General features: G+C 46.0%; 1 protein-coding gene across 1 annotated transcript; it reads right to left on the bottom strand.

The window, feature by feature from the left end:
• Positions 1–814: 814 nt before the first annotated feature.
• LOC119396059 (uncharacterized) lies at positions 815–7,226 on the bottom strand. The gene has a single exon (XM_037663117.2). The coding sequence runs from the start codon at positions 6,850–6,852 to the stop codon at positions 5,206–5,208; it is 1,647 nt and encodes a 548-aa protein (XP_037519045.1). The 5' UTR covers positions 6,853–7,226; the 3' UTR covers positions 815–5,205.
• Positions 7,227–17,799: the final 10,573 nt, after the last annotated feature.

Raw genomic sequence — 17,799 nt, 5'->3', positions numbered from 1 at the left:
CAGCGTGGAATGCAATAACTGTGATGGTCGAACCTGTTGCGCGACTAAAGCTCACGCAACATCAGGTAACGTGTAGTCACGTGGCTGAAATCACGTAACATCTAGTCACGTGACCAAACTCACGAAACATCTAGTCACGTGACTAATCACGTACTATCACGTAACACCTACTCACATGACTAAAAATCACGTAACATCCAGTCACGGGACTAAAATCAGGCAACAACTAGTCACGTCAGTAAAAATCACGTAACAACTAATCACGTGGCTAAAATCACGCGACAACTAGTCATGTGACTAAAATTACGTACCAGCTAGTCACGTGACATGTTCCCGCTGAAAACCACGTAACAGGTATAGTCGCGTGACAAAAATCACAACGTCACGTGACACGCTACCGCCAAAACCACGAAACACGCGCGTAGTGAGGAGAAACGACCGAAACCGGAGAATAGCCAAGCCTAGCCGTACTAGTACTACAGTTTTTGCTAGAGATGCTATAGCAAAAACTTAGCATCTCTAGCAAAAGCTTGGAAGAAACTAGGTAGAAACTTTGAAGAAGCTAGGTAGAACACTAGCTCTGCTGTTGGTTCCAGCCTTGCACCATTAGTGAAAGCTCCGCGCATTTTTTTAAGCTACATATTTTCATGCATGTCGATGTTGCAATGTGCTGTGCGCCACCAGACGACCGAGATTTCTTCCAAGCCATTTTCAGCATAGCGGCTTTCTGTCCACAGAGCAAGTGTCATGAAATGGCATAACAAAATGAATCATTAATTGGAAAGAGAAATAACTAACGTGCTGTGAGCCTTCTTTCTGACCAGGAACTGTCCGTTTTATTTCGGCATAACAACAGAGCAGGACGTTGTTGCACAGAGATGTCTTGCTCAAGGCTGTACAAGTCGATGCATCATCAACACAACAACGGGGAGCAGAAAGAACAAACCGCTCAAGTCTCGCACATTCCTTTTTCTTGCACAATTTATCATTTGGGGTAACGTTCAGCAGCCTATAAGCCTTCGTCATTGTTTTCATCACGTTTTGTCAACAACACAACAAACGCATTTCAGTTGTGACAGCACTCATTCAGTTTACCTAACTTCTCTTACCATATGTTCCGCCCTGCTAGTACAATATATTACTGTTAAAAAACTTAGTGATCATCTTGTATGATAATGTAAGGGGCAAATAAAAACACTCTCGCCAATCGTGTTCAAAAGAAAAGTTAAACAGCAGAACAAGTACCATAAAAAAGAAAATGCATGCCTCAATGTCAAAACACAGAAGAATGGATTATTAGTCAATTTCTTTAAATGCACATTTGAATGCATATTCAAATTTATACACATCTGCCATTTTCACTCAAAGAATCAATTTCTACAAGAGAGATTTTTACGGTTATGAAACACCGATTAGGCGAAGAAGATGTCACTTCTGGAACCGCGTCACTGTTAACGTACAAACACCTCGTTCAGATCAGATTTTATCCACGCAAGTACAAATAAATGTCCTAAAAACAAAGGGAAACACAATGCTATCATCATTATTAATCAAAAAATGATAACAGCAGATTTGGACAATTCTTATTGCAAAAAAAGCCATGACGGCCACCAATCATTATTTTGCTGTCACCCTTTTAAAATTTTAATTGAACTTTTCGCGTTTTTACGCGCATGGGACCAATGGCAGACGATTTGCACTAATATTTATCGAGCATGAACAATTTTAACATTTAAAGAAGAATCAACAAACCATATTAGAGGAATACGCTGCATTAACGAAAGTTGGACTTGAACTCATTTGCAGGTCAAGCTAGGGCCTATAGTGTTCTCAAAGGTTCAGAAACAATTACCACTAAACCGTGACAAGTACAGCTTGATTCTTCGCTTTAGACAGAGTCACGGTCTGTCAAAACATAATGCGATGCGTTATATAATGGTATTCAATTCTACAATCAATTACATGCTAGCATAAGCACAGCCGAATAAAAATACAATAAGTATAAAAGCCGGTAAGTGCTTAAACCTGCCAAAAGGCCACAGGACGTCGGAATTTACTTCTAACTAGTGTCAGAAACAGCTGCACTGCCGTGGTTGGCCAGAAAAAAAGCGAAATTGTATCGTCATGATCGCGGTAACCTGACCGTCATAAAGAAGTAGGCGTCACTGTTTATTGGGGACATTAGTTCTTAAATTTTTTTCCTAAGCGTTACAATAACGAATATTATGTGAAGTTATATTAATAATTGTTGGGGTTTAACGTCCCAAAGTGAAGTTGTCATGACCTTCTCAGCGTCAGTATGTCAAAGCGTCTAAAAAAAATGTTTCTTTTTTATAATTTCGCATCGTTTTTCTGTTACCAGTTTCAACAATGACACCGCAGTTTCATTTCGCAGGTAGACTGTGCCGTTGGCGTAAAGCATATTGCCAATGAGCCAAGAAACGTGTTTCTTTGCTTGTAGAACAACGTGACGATTTCACCGTTTAGCGCCTGAGCCACCGCTGTGAACATTAGTAATGGGGGACGTGACGTGTAGCCCGCTCATCATTGAACTTTGTCAAATTCAGTGTAAGGGCACTGGAGCATTCCGTCCGTTGTAAGTAAACGCTTGCCCGGGAACTTCCGCCTTAAGCCCGTGCACGAGCTGAAGGTTATTTTAGTGCGAAAAACCGGAAGAAGCCTGGCAAAAGCTCTATCGTCCACGCCGACCTCGTAATCCTTATCTCCCCAAGTTTTATGGTCGGCTCACGCATTCTGAAAGCGGGCCCAGGCATTCGAGCGTTGTAGCCAAGGGTAAAATTAGCAAGCAACGCTGAACAAAAATAAACGAAATGGAAATAACCTCAGATTGGAAGGGAAGCAGGACTGTAACGCCGTTGGGGAACTAGATATCGGTGAGGTTGCATACCCTTACATACTTATGAGCAGGAAACTTGGGAAGGAGTCCACGTTTTTTGTGGACGCTGCGCGATTTTTAATTTGGAGGGACGATACGTTTCAAAAGAAAATGAGGAACAGGATATTGTCATTTTCAGTATCTCACGTGGAGAAAAACTAACCATGTCGTGAGAGCACACCACGCTTGCAGCTTTTTTTTTCTTTTTAACAAAATGCAATGTAAATGGCTACCAGAGGCCTGTATGCACATAACTAATGTTCTTTGCTTCTTCACAAATAAAAGGTTATTTGAATTTCGCAGTCGGCGCAGTTGCCCGGAAAGTTCAAGAAATATGGCTAACCAGTGTGCATCAAAAGTACAGCTGACAAATCTGAGAACCCATCATACTTTTCACAGGGGTACACAGTTTTCAGCCTTGTTGCTAAATAGATATCTGAAAATTGTCCCTTGTGTGCCTGTACAAAAAGAATCCCTGCATCAGAACATATTCTTCAAAATTAAAAACATCTGTGAATTTACAGCTTCTACCAGAGCTTAGTTATTACGTGGTTCGTGCTTCAGCGCAACAAATTACTACGGATTTATCAATGACCGTCAATTACTAAGGATTTATCAATGAACCAAAGCGTCATTGGAGTATGAGGAATTGCTGTAAAAGTTGTTAGCCATCATGCATAGACTGTTAAACTCACGGCAATAAAAGACGACTTCGAAAACAGACATTGATAATAATCTACTTTTCCAAATAAAATCAAGACTGCAAACCGTTTGTAGCGCAAATCCGAGTGGCTTTGTATACTACAAACGGGAGGTTGTCAATTTTCTCTTTCATAAAATGAAGACATGCGTCAATAAGTGCAGATTTATTGATAAACTTCCACAATGTTGTAGAGAGGCAGCTATAAATAGAGCGCTAAGTGGCTGAATGTGTCGCCCTATTTTGAAGCGCGCATGACCTCACCTCAGTCGACCTTCCAATTCCTCCCTTCTCGTCTCAACTTAGGCACTTCCTTATGTATATCAGGCGTATGCATTCATCTGACTCCGTTGCAAACATAACGAGAGCACTCGTATGGGAGGGACATCTGAGAGTCAAACTAGCTCTCCCCCGCGCAGTCAGATATACTGCGGCTTTCTTCCTTCATAACGAATCCTTCTCAAGTAAGTGCTAGCTGGGCCATTCCACAAATGACTAGCGATCGACCTTGATCAGATAAAGTCACAATCAATTTGCAAGCGATCACTCGAACTTTTGAGTGAAGCTTTGAGTGTTAGCATACGATTGCCGCGAAATTAGCCTGCGCTTATACAATGGGACTGCAGAATAGAATTACAGAAGCTTGTATACGGAAATAAGATGGTTGTATCGTTTGCGGCGTCCTTTTGCTCTTTCCTATGCGTTCGATGCCAAAGAAAATAAGTCGTGGTAGAAGCAAGAAAAAAAAGACACTCCTGAAATAACTGCTATACTATCAATCGCTGTTTCCCGATTTGGCCTACACTACTGAACTTGAACAAGCACTAATCAATGTACAGCCAATGAGCATGAAGGCCCGTCTCATTCGCCGGAAGTGATTGGTTCCCTGAATTACGCGTCGGGAAATTTGACCAGTCCGGTTTCAAGCAAGTGTCTTCACATTTTTCTGGGGTTATTTCATGAATCACTAGCACATCCACACAGATTAGAAAGTTGGTCAGTTGGCCAGACACACGCAAACAAAACAGACTGTTGATTGTTACAAGATAACAAGAGCTCAACGAAGTGTTCCTCGGTCTCCAAGATCAGCGCTGCCTTGAAACAAACCAGAATTTCGTTCGCGTGCGGCAATAAATGAGCTCTAACTTAAGCAAAGTGTTCTAATCAAAGCCAGTGACTTGGCCGATTCGAAGCCGGGGAACAAGTGAGCAGAATCCTTGGGCAGTACCACAGAAAGGGTCATAAGCGATGAGTCTTAATCCTCTGGGCACTTTAAGGCTGGGCAACGCAATCCATCGAACATGCATATATCCACATTTGCGCACCATCGTGCGCTTAGCCACCATCACTGCCACTTAGTCGTATAATGTACGTCGCACAAAAACACACCAAACGAAAAAAAAAGAAAAACGCACACGTTGAGGACATAGTGGCACTTCGCACACAAGCACCGATCGGTCGCTTATCATGGCATCCATCCAGTTGAATTCTATATTATAGTGTTCCACGATCTGCGTTGATCGCGGGGACAGTCCACGAATCTTCCGTGAGGAGTGGATGAAAAGCGTGCCTTGACGTGGAACTTGTCCCATCGTTCTTATTGTGTTTTTTACCAAGCATAGTTCTTGGACGAAGCCTTCTTTCGGGTAAAGTTTGTGTCCGGCGTGACTGGCCTATGAGACGGGCCTCCGTAGCCATTATTGTCTCTTAAATCCAGGTCGCCGACGAGCTGAGCGAGCTCCCTGTCCTTCTTGTCCATTCCGGAAGGTCCAGGATCGCCGTTGCCTTCGGGCCCACCATTGAGGAAGTGCAGGTTAGCCAAGCTGTTGGACCTCGACCGGTGTTCCTGCCTGATGGAGTAGGAGAAGGCACGCTCGTTTAGATGACCCTTCCTGCGGTAGATGCCCGTGTTGAAGGGTGAGTCGGTGTCCCCTCCTGCCGAGTCATCATGGTGGCCATTACTACGCCTGTGCTCCTTGGAAGGCTTCGAAGACGGCGGGTGCTCTCCGTTTCCCCTGTGCTTGCTTCCATGAGGGCGGGGTGCCGTGCTGTAGTTCTGCATAAAGTACTGCTCATGGGGATACATGCCAGGCTGATACGAAGCAGTCGGACTCATGGCTCGCACGGCAGGTATGTACGAGGGCTCCTCGGCGCTGTACAGCATGGGCCGCTCGGGAGGCCTGCGCATCCTTTCCGAGTGGATCATCATGGGGGGTGGTGGGTGGTTGCCGCTGTAGCCCGATATCACGCTGTACCCGTTAATGTGAGGCGGAGGTGGCATGGGAGGGAGCTGCTGCTGCTGCGGCGAATTGGACGAAGACTTGGACTTAGATTTCTTCTTAGGCTTTGAGCTCTCCTTGTGGCCATTCATCTTGCTCGTGCCGGGAGGCGGAAGAGGCGGCAACGGTGGAGGCGGTGGTCGAGACGGGATGGCGAGCTGCCGGGGACGAGACGACTTGGGGGGTCCGGTGGCCGTTGACTGGACGCTTCTTAGTGTTCCGCTGGTGTCCATGTAGACGAGTTCTCTGGGAGCAGGCCCAGTCCAGATTTTGTAGTTTCCTTCATCGTCTTCCGTGTCGTCGTCGAGCAAGATCGAACCACCGTTCGCGTGCGGCACGCCGTTGCTGGTAGAAGGCTCGGCCTGCTGGTGACGCCATGCTTCGACCTTCTGCACGGTGTCCAGGCCAACAACAGATTGAGCTCGCCGCGGCGGCCCGTCTAGAACGTATGGATTCTCTTCCAACTGCTTGGCGTACGTACAGTCAGCGTACGCGTGGAAGCAGCAACGTACGAGGGCATTGGCCGCTGCCTCTTTTTTGCATATGAACGCGTGGCATTCGAGCACCTTAATGCCCGTAGTCCTCCTCAGTATGCACGCGAACAACGGTGGCTGCTGTGGTCCTGCGTGCCTCGCGAACGGGCTATCTAGAGGCAGAAACTTCTCAACGCGTTCGGACCCGCTTGAGCCCGGCACCACGACATGGCGCACCGCTGCACAGTAGTGAAGCGTCTCGATGGGAAAAAATCGCACGTGTTGACGCAGAGACTCGTCAACGTTCTCGAGTAGGAGTCCGTTACTCCAGACGCTGAGCCACGAGTCAATGCCTCGAGCAGACACGGGTCCCTGGTCCGGGTAAAGCTCACGCAGTGGCTCCTGAATGCCCTGAAGGCCGTCCTTCGTGATGTGAGGGACAGCCGAACCTAGATATAGGACCCGGCAGCGGCAGATCGGCGTTGTTGAAGCGTTGTGGGCCATAGTCGATCCTCTAGAAGTACCCGGGGTTGAAATCCCAGAACGTCGCAGCGCGCCTCGCGGCGCAAGGCGTCACGACGGCGGCGTACACGCACACTCACGGACGCCTCGATAATCCATGGAGGGCACTCGCCGGAGAACCCTTGTTCCGGTCCGGCCTTGCAGGGCGCAATCACGGCGAAGGTTCGCTTCCGCGCAGTAATCCAAATAGAACGCTGACGACACAAAGAACGATGGCGAAGTGACACTTGGTGCAAACACGCACACGCACTAGATATCCTCCACTCTTTGACACACAGCAACAGTAGTCCGACCGTCGCCGAACCGTTCGGGCTTCCTCGTCGGACGACGACGTAGAGCGGCTGAGACGCCTTCGTGACCGCTGCGTGGTACCGCTCGCGGCGGGGGAGCGCAGAGCAGGGCAGGCGAGGGACCCCCCCCTTCCCCTCCCACCCTCCCTGCTCTCGTGAGAAGCGCGTGTAACGCTCGTCGTCATTGGTTGAGAAGCAGCCTTTGTGACTACGCAGTCCAATGAGGGAGAGCGTTACGGCGTCGCCGACCTGGCTTCCTGCTGTACAGCCGACGTCCATCTTGTAGCTGCTCAGGAATGCCGCCACAAAGAAATCAGAAACCGGTTTGTCAGCGGGGTGTGAGGGGTGCGTTCCTTCCCCCTACGCTTTCGCCCCACTCACCTGCGATCCGTCGGAACGACACCTGTGGGAGGAGGTGATTGCGGAACGCAGCGCTCGTCAGCGTACTGGTAGCCTCTCCTCCATTTCTTCCTCGCCACCACCTTGTCGGAAAGTTCGCCTCTCACACTTGGGGCAAAGTAGCATTCGGGTCCTCTCGCTCTGCAGACTGCAACAGGAGGCACTGCCGCCAGCAGAAGCCAACAAGCGGGCCCCCCCGCTTACCGCGTTCCCCGTACGCTCAGTCAGCGCCATGAATGGCCCCGCGTTTTGTATCTTCTTCACGCGCAGCTGTGTGCATTACATTCAAGGAAAGCTGATGGTGCAAAAATGTCGGATGAAACAGCACAGTCCTACGACCTGGGTTATTTCAGAAGCCTCCTCGCAGCAAACAATATCCAAGGTCGAAAGGAAGTTCGATGCACTGGGAATTGTGTAATCCACCCAAAGCGACGATGTTGGGATACATGGTGTGAGAATTACAGTCAGTGAGTGCTACCAGAAAATCACTCGACCCTTCAACGCCGCCAATTGTCCACTCTTGTATAATGCTTTGCAATCGGGCTCGCTAGGTTTTGGTACTTACTTTTACGCTGTATTTTAGTCCCTTTCACTATAACTTCTCGGACGTTTTAGAACGACTACATGTTGCTTTCATATTCTTGCATCAGGTTAAGTTTCTTTTCAATTCATTTTGTGTTTTCTTGTTTTCATGCAATGCTGACTAATATTCACGCACGACTTTTATTTTTATTTTTTAAACCGCCTCTAGACATTCAGTGCTCTTGCACATAGAGCGAATTTGGGCGCGAAACAACGACGGGGACACAGAAAGGAAACACACTCAGCGCTGTGTGTGTTTCCTTTCTGTGTCCCCGTCGTTGTTTCGTCGCGCTGTGTGTTTCACTCTTGCACATGTTTCCGCGCAGCAATTCTTCCGCCGCCAAAGGGGTCAAGCAATAGCTCTGGAGACATAGTCGAGCTTTTTCGTGCTGAAGCCAGCGACACCAAGAACGCAAGATTCTCAGAACAACACCACTAAATATTATGCAACTGTTATCAGCATTTCATGATTAAGAACTTCGGTGATAAGATACGAGTCGCTGGAGAAATTCATGGCGAAGGTGCAGAAGCTGGCGTACATTATGCAAAATGTGGCGCGCTCGCCCAACTGCGTTTGCTAAAGCGCACGCATAAAACCCAGAGGAAACGTAAATCTCGAATGCATCTACTCCGTGACTGGTTATGCAAGCTTAACCTATTCGGCGCTACAGTGCGTCCTTGCTGTAGCACCGAATCTTAAGCATAAGCAAGCAATGATGCATAAGCAGGCCCGTAGCCAGGAATTTTTTTCGGGGGGGGGGGGGGGACTTACTGAAAACCTTGACTACTTGAGAAAAACACCTATTTTTATTATTTGTTTTTGGTAAAAGCACCTACTTCACCAAAATTTCGGGGGAGGGGGGCCTAGCCCCTCCCCCTGGCTACGGGCCTGTGCTAAGGAATGATGCACTGTTAAACGCTGCATCTCAAAATGCATTTCTGATTTAGTAGTAATTGGGTTGCTACTTCGATTCCTCCGACTGCATCATATTTCTATACATCGGCCACTATTAGTTACTCTGTCACTTTGCATTTCTGAACAGCGTCGTGAGCGAATGCTTTGAAGCAGTTGCAATAGACTTATACCAATGCTGAATCCGCCTTTTCTGAGAATACTTTAACCTCTGTACTTAGCTATTAAACATTTCATTTTTCCCCAAATCTACGCCACAATCGATTTCTGTGCTTGCTTTCCGGCATAGTGTTGAAAGTCACTGTCGTTTTTGCAGAAACCTTGTGGCGAACCTATATAAACTAGAACTCGTAAATTATCGCAGTTTTTTCTGAAAACGGGCTGACCGATAAACTCTCCAGTGTTCCGTCTGATCAGATGGTACAAAACTATTTACACCCTTCAAAAAGTAAATATAGCTTAGTTTTCTATCGTTCTCATTTCAGGATTTCTGAAGTCGTTTAACATAATCTCCATGACCAAATCACTAATAACAATATGAGGGTTGTTCTTTTTTTTTTTTTTTGCCAGAAAAAGGCCGCCAGCCGCAGCACTTCGAGGGACACGCTGTACACGCCTCCTGCCGGCTCTCTTCTTCTTTTTTCACTTTTTATTTCTGTCTTTCTTTCCTTTCTCGTAAATTTCCTGCGCAAGGTCGACATTTGTTTTCATCTCGCGCACTCTGCAGCGCAATCGCGTCGGCGTCGCGGCATCTCGCCCACACTGACTTCAGAAGCGCGAAAACGTCTAGGAACTGCATCACGTTCGACCTTGAAATGAAAATGCCGCTACCACGCGCACATCTTTCCCTGTGCTGCCTCCGCAGTCTTATTTTCTGCCCACGGGGAAAGTTTTACAGCATCCTGTCTCGACTCTTTTTATCTCATAGCATTCCACTGTGCAGTCAGTGCCGGCAGTTGGCGCATACAAGAAATGCGTCGATTATAGTAATGCCGCTATATTCGCTGGCATTCCGTTGGATGGCCTCGCTTAATGCAGCGAGATCCCACTCCACAAGCTCGGCAGCTTTAGAAATAGCTGATAAAGGTTTGCACACGTTAATTCATGCGCGAGAGAGAGCGAGAGTGTTTTGAACTGCGACACCGTGTTGATGTTGGCACGGTTGGTATACGTTACCTAATTTCGAGCTTCTTAAGCATTAAGACAAAGTGTTCTTGGGATGAAGCCGTTCGCAGGAGCAAGCAAGTGCCATTTAATGAACGCGCTGAATATCCTTTAACTGTTACAATCATAATGTACTGTAATGATAATGAGTTCTTGATAAAGAAAATATCTGTGAGCTTGGAACCCCTCAATCATCACGAGCACAATGACGCTGACGCTGTTTCTTTTATATACAGTGATGTTAGTCTTCACGAAAGCCGAGTGCGACTACAGCATTTAAAACGCTCCGGCGTCTGGAAATATTACTGAACTAATCCGCTAGCTATCCCCGTAGTGTTTTAATTAGATTATTAATTTAGCTGAATTTCTCGAAGCAATGCACGGTGGATTGTAATGACATACCGCAGGGGAAGGCTTCAAATGAATATTACCGTGTCAGCTAATTTTGAAGTACGAAACGTGGAAACACTGTTTGCTGAAGCTATTTGTCAGGAAATAAGGTTTGCTGTTGATTGGTCGAGTTGTTGCCCATCAGCACTGTCTGGGGCTGACTAATGAGAAACGTTGTTTGGTTCCGTCACTTCTTATGGGCTCTCTATCATGCCTGCTCTTCTTGACTTTTGATAAAAAGACATTTCGGCGGAAGCCGAAACGTCTTTTAAAAATTTTCGTGCATTTTACTTTGGTCGGCGTTTTTCTTTTATTCCACTGCATTTCCGTACATGTTCCGATAAACTAAGTAGCTTCTAAAATGTTTGCCTTCTCACCACTTCGCACTAAAAAGAGAGGATCATCAAGTGAGCGAAACACGCCTGTTCATTGGCTGCGATGTTATGCCCCGGATAACCACATGGATCGTTTTAAGCACGGACATAGGAGCAGTATCTTATCCGTCACTGCCGTAAAATACTAAAGTGCAAGTCGCTGCAGTTGCGATGCTTACCGATTCGATTCCTCGCATCTGTGTCTCTGTTCACAAGCGACTTTTTCTAAACGCTTACCATTTTCATTAAGACATCCTCGGGTTAATTTAATTATTTTAATCCTTTCGCTGCGGTGCTCCTCAGGACTATCTTAATAAAGTTCATTGTCTGTCTGTCTGTCTGTCTGTCTGTCTGTCTGTCTGTCTGTCTGTCTGTCTGTCTGTCTGTCTGTCTGTCTGTCTGTTTTCGCCGACGCGCAACACGTCCGCACATCCGCACGAGCACATTTCACTCATTAGCGCCAGTAATCGCGTTTAACCAAGGAGAAGCGTGAGCTTGTGAGAGGGACCCTGTGACTGTGAGGCATGTTTACTAAAATGTTAAGCAGGGGCAAGTTTCAAAACTTGAATGGGTTGCTCTACGGTCGGTAACACAGCCGTTATGCGGCTGGTCCATTAGATGGCGCGTGAATCGCACACTAAACGAATTGCACAAGGCTCGACATCTGGCGGCGACGTAGCACACTATTAAACCACTTGTCAGTCGGGCGCGAAGTTGAAATGTCGACAAACTCCAGGACAAAGGTTTTTTGCTGCGCTAAAGACAAGGACTACAGGAGACGAAATGTACAGGACGTGCATAGTAAAGAAACCTTTTTCAAGAGGAAATCCCACTGACTAGCCCAATTTGGCGGTCTAGTAAACTTCAGGAACGTGGGGACCTTTATCCCCTGCGTTCCTGAAAAAAAGTTTTACCAGAGTCCTTCAATACTTTGCTTTTAGGCAAGGCCTGCTCCTATGTAAGAATCGGTATCAGCCACTAGTGTCATTTCAGACTACCTCAGCTAATGTAAACTGTAAATAATTAACAGTCCTTGCATATGAAAACCACTGTGCGTTCAGCGCTAATTCTGTTTGCTCCCGACGCTCTTCCTGTGGCATCGACTGCTCAGCTTACTTTCCGAACTTATATATCGTTTTCGCCGGAAACCAACAGTTTCTTTTTCAATTTGATCACAACGTTCGCGTGGGTGTTGCATGCACCACAACAGTAAGCACAATTTTCCAAATAAATGGCCCGTCGTTGTAGTCTCCTAGAGGTGTCTTCTTACGCTATTAGAGGAATGCCGGCTTGCCGGTGTTGTGGTGGCACGGAGGCCTCCCAGTAATATTGTAAGAGAGCGAATTGTTACAAGTACGCCCGTATCAAACTTGGTAATAGGTATCACTGAAACTTCCATTTGTTGAAGAGACTGCACGATGAAACCTAACAGGCTGCCTAAAGTTAACGTAATTATTACTCATGTTCTCATAGTTAAGCTGTAAGTACAACTACGGAAGCGATACCGTTTGAGCTTAGCATGAGGAGGAAATAAACGTTATTGTAGGAAGGAAACTGGTTTTCAGCTCGCGCAAGTAGTTCGCGCCACCTGTCGCTGACTTACCGCAATATAAGCGGCCTGCCAGCCTCTATGAAGATCCTGCCGCCAAAAGGGGGCCCACGCTGTCCGCCACATTCATCCGGTTCCAGTGGCTAATACAATGAGACAGTTGGTTCGGCAGAATGCTTCTTTTGGGCTAGTTAGTAATTTATTTTCTTGTGGGGGATAGCTTAAAGAGATCCTAAACACGAAGAAGCGCGTAATGGGAGTCAGCTCCGTGGTTGTCTTCCATTGTTTCTCTCTTTTTTTTTTTAGTTTGTCTTGTCCTGTTCACCGCAAGAGAAAATTAGACAGACTTTTAAAAGCGAAGCATTTCTCAGCGAACTTCAGCGACTTTGAGCATATCTATCTATCTATCTATCTATCTATCTATCTATCTATCTATCTATCTATCTATCTATCTATCTATCTATCTATCTATCTATCTATCTATCTATCTATCTATCTATCTATCTATCTATCTAGCCAGCCGCCTACGACTTTGTGCTCTCCTGGCCGTTTCGTTAAAGGCATGTATACCAAAATTGGTAAGGCATAACATGACTGTATGGCGAACGTAAATGATAGGTCATAACATGAAAATCATGACATGTGTGTCAGGTACAGCATGATTTACATGACGTAGTCTCGGGGAGCTCGCGGCCGTTTCGCAAGCTTGACATGTACCAATTTGGTATTTTGTGACGTGACTGCATGGCGAATATAAATGACAGGTGGTAACATGACAATCATGACATGCATGTCATGTAGGACATGATTTACACGCCAAAGTCATGGTGCACTCGCGGCCGTTTCGCTAGCTTGACATACACAAAAACTGGTATTTCGTGACGTGACTGTATGACGAACATAAATGACAGGTGGTAACATGACAAGCATGACATGCATGTCATGTCGGTCATGATGTACATGCTACGCTCATGGTGCGCTCGCGACCGGTTCGCTAGCCTGACATACACCAAAACTGGTATTGCGTGACGTGACTGTATGAGGAACATAAATGACAGGTGGTAACATGACAGTCATGATATGCATGTCATGTAGGGCATGATATACATGCCACACTCATGATGTGCTCGCGGCCGGTTCGCTAGCTTGACGTACACCAAAACTGGTATTGCGTGGCGTGACTGTATGACAAACATAAATGACAGGTGGTATACATGAAAATCATGACATGCATGTCATGCACGACTCCGTAACTCCTCGCCTCCATTACTCAAGACTGCATCCCCTTCACTTATTTGTCGTGCCACTTGTTTCAAAGGCGACCTTCGTCATGTGCAAGGCTTTTGTTTCTTAACAACGTAATCATCGGTCTCAAGAGCCACTACAGCTTTGAAATATATCTTGTGTGCTGTTCTGAGATAAGATTATATCCGGAAGCTGAACATTGCCATATCTAATCGTGCTGACCATACAACTCGCCTGCTGTACACATTTTCTAAAGTGCGGAACACTTTATTGGCCCTGGCTATCGCATGATGTCGTATGCTGTCGTCGCCTCATGTAGCTTGGCGTAACGCTGGCAAAACCACGTAATAATAATATCTGGGGTTTAACGTCCCAAAACCACGATATGATTATGAGAGACGCCGTAGTGGAGGGCTCCGGAAATTTCGTCCACCTGGGGTTCTTTAACGTGCACCTAAATCTAAGTACACGGGCCTCAAACATTTTCGCCTCCATCGAAAATGCAGCCGCCGCGGTCGGGATTCGATCCCGCGACCTTCGGGTCAGCAGCCGAGCGCCATAACCACTAGACCACCGTGGCGGGGCGGCAAAACCACGTATAGCTGCCGTCTGTAGCGTATTGAGCGCGCGCGCGCGCGCCAAGGAGTTTTCTTCCTCTTGTTCTTCGAGCCGCCTTGATGATGATATCAAGTGCGGATAACTTTAAGGGCCCGGGCTGTCGTGTGCTGTCGTCGCTTGGCGTAATGCAGGCAAAACACCGTATAAAAATAGAAAAAAAAAGAGGGAGCAAGCGAAAAATAGAAAGAGAGAGAAAGAAGAGAGAAAATACAACGAAAAATAGAAATATCAATAAAGAAATAAAGGAAAAAAAACAGAAAAAAACTTAAAAAGAGAAAAAGAAAGAAAGAGAGGAGGAAAGAAAGAGAAAACCGAAGAGAAACAAAGAAGGCTGCCCAGCTCTGCACTTCCTTCAGGCTTGGCACCATTAGCGCGAAGCTGCCTTGTTTTTTTGTTTTGTTTTTTTTTTATCTTCAACGCGTCCATGTGTCTAGCAGCGTATCAAGGTGCGTATGCCATGCTGCGTGTTTGTATATCCAGAAATTCCATGACTAAGTGCAAATGCCATGCAATTTACGTTAGCCTGGTATTATTACGCAATCACTAAATAGTTTGCCGAGGGAGGCGAGACGAGGCCGGACATTTGCAATCGCGAGCTGAATCGGAGTTTTGTATTGCGTACAGTAATATAAAGCGACGTGTGTTTAAATCGAGTAAATCAATCAGTTTGCCTTTCTTTTGCGGAAATGTAGATTTTCACGTCGTTCCTCAGCGACACCGAAAGAAGCGCAATCTCCACATTCAAGACAGAGTGGCTGTGGCTCCATAATACTGAAGTCCCTGCGCGATATTGACTGAAATTGTCGCCACAAACACAAGAAAACCTTGAAAGCTGCACCAGCTCTTCGTTTTTCCGCTATTGGCTTTGGGCAGCTTTTTGTAGCGACGCCATAATGGCGAAACAAAACACAAAGCAATATTATTCCTATTACTTTTATCTTTTCATATTACTTCTATTATATTACTTTGATGAAACGAGGAGATAGAATTGTGTGACAGTTGGTAACTTGTCTTTCTACTTCCCAGTTTAGCTCAGTTTTTATTTCAATGTGTTCGCAGACAGCGTATGTAAAGTTTCATTTGCTAGACCACCCTTGTCCTTTCTTATGCACTTTCTGAGTATTCCATTACCGCTGCACTGTATAACATCCTAGTTTGCCGACGTTGTAGATGAATGATATACAATCAACCTGACGCGACCGCGAGTTTTATATCAGTATTCAATATGAATGAGGACTAGAATTTTTACCCAATTTTTATTCGTGCATTCGCACATGTTCTCGATCGCCCTTTTCGGAGCGCGTGGTTCTCATTCACCTGGGAAAATTCTGGGCTACCCACGTAAGCAGGATATGCGCAGTCGTCGTCAAGGGCTTCTTTGTATCCTCGTATGTTTATGTACGCATATCTATAAATAATTCCTGCACGAGAACAACGTCAATGGAAAGGACAGTTCTTGCTCCGCGAAGAGGGACAACGACCTCCGGGGGAGAGTTAGACGAAACAGGATGTGCGCGTGACGTTGAAGCGTGCAAACTCGGGGATCTATAAAGCGATACAATCCCTCCACGGCTTTAAACGCATTTACCTCCGCGCGCTGCACGGAACTTGAGGTGAGACTGCGTCGTTGCCGACAACGCGGTGCCCCAGACTGTTTGTAAGCAAAGAGCACGTGTTGGCGCCGGCGTCCTGGGTTGGCGAACGAGTGGTGCCCGTGCACCTTGTTTCCTAAGCCGCAAATAGACGGGACAACCTTTGATGCGGTGCACGCGGCAAAACGGGCTATAGCAATGTGAGATGATGTGGCGCGTGATCGGAGGCGCATGATTCTTCGCCGCATGGGCTGAACTGTAATATTACTCAAAACAAAGAGTACTCCTAAAGCACATAGAACACACCACTGTGGCTATGTCCAGAGTGAACTTACCAGGACTGACATAGAGGCGCAATATATGAACGGTTGTGTGTACAATTCATGGCTGGGCAGTTGTGCTAGCCTCGCAGTGTCTTTTCTAACGGAATTAAATAAGGCATGTGGCTAGCCAGTAAGATAACGAGTCAAATGCAATAAACTTTTTTAAACCAACACTTTTAATTAGGTCCCTGGGCTTACTGGAGTACAAGGCAATGAGATAAACAAGTCGTAAGCGCACTCAACGCCGTAAAGAAAGCGGTGACAATTCTTGGGCAGATAAAGGCGGACTGAAGGGCAAAGTCCTGGTCCTTTCTACGCGCGCTCGGAGAAGGAAGAGGAGCGGTTGGTGGCTTCACGCGGCGTCGCTTCGCACATGGCGAGGGGTCGCCTCTGAAGTACTCGGAACCATCAGCGACGCCGAAGGCACCCTGCTGTTCTGGAGCGACGTCGCGCGCGCACGCACGCACGCGCGCACACACGCACACACACACACACACACACACACACACACACACACACACACACACACACACACACACACACACACACACACACACACACACACACACACACACACACACACACACACACACCAAAAAAACCCCTTTACTCAGGGTGGCGCATTGATGCGCTATGCGCTCTGCGCTCATAGCAGTATTGAGGTCGATTCCACGAAAGATCGAAAAAGGGTGTATATTTGATGTTTCCGATTTTCCTGATAATTTTGTATGTTGTGCACATATGATTGCACAGCACGAAATCGCAGTTCGTTTTCAAATAAAAATTTTTTTCAACACAGCAAAATTCGACAAGTGTCGCCGGTTGACGACGACCATTTTGCGAAGAATGCGTTTTCGTAACTTCGGAACCATGCTGGCAGCCACTGAAGCTATATATTACAAATATCTTTCTTTTTGGCGGAAGTAGAAGTAAAGAGGAAATAGCTCTTATCATTTCATGGAATTCTGAGTAAATTATGTATTTTTAAAAATTCACGTAAAACGCTGCGTTTTTGAAAATCAGTCAAATTTGGGACGCTATGGCTACTTCTGTGAACATCTTAGCTTGTTCATATTTGCAGTATGAATAGGCCTTTATGTGAATAATGAACCTCTGCATTTGTATTTCTCTAATAATTTTCAAAGTAGTAAATTTTCATGCTCGAAACACCAAACAGAGAAAAGTGCTCCTCCATTCAAAAATCTATAATAAAAAAAACCCAATCTCAATTTTGTTCAAAGTCCCCCAAAATGTTCTCAAAGGACTGCAGAATGATATTATGAAAAAACATGTTGCATCATTTTTATTAGAACAAAAGCAGAAAATGTCAAACATTGTGTTTCCAGAGCATGGTGGCCACTGCCTTAAGGACATCTCTAGTAACAAGAAAATACAGTAACACGTCTTTTTTCTTCTCTGAGCTTCGCTAAACAGCAGTAATGATCTATTGTTGGAAAGTGGGAACTGTTTTGTAAAGAAAAAAAAGATCG

This window comes from Rhipicephalus sanguineus, chromosome 6, assembly GCF_013339695.2.
Source record: "Rhipicephalus sanguineus isolate Rsan-2018 chromosome 6, BIME_Rsan_1.4, whole genome shotgun sequence".
Taxonomy (NCBI): domain Eukaryota; kingdom Metazoa; phylum Arthropoda; class Arachnida; order Ixodida; family Ixodidae; genus Rhipicephalus; species Rhipicephalus sanguineus.
Note: the sequence above shows the minus strand (reverse complement) of the source record. Positions and strands in the feature narration are given on the sequence as shown.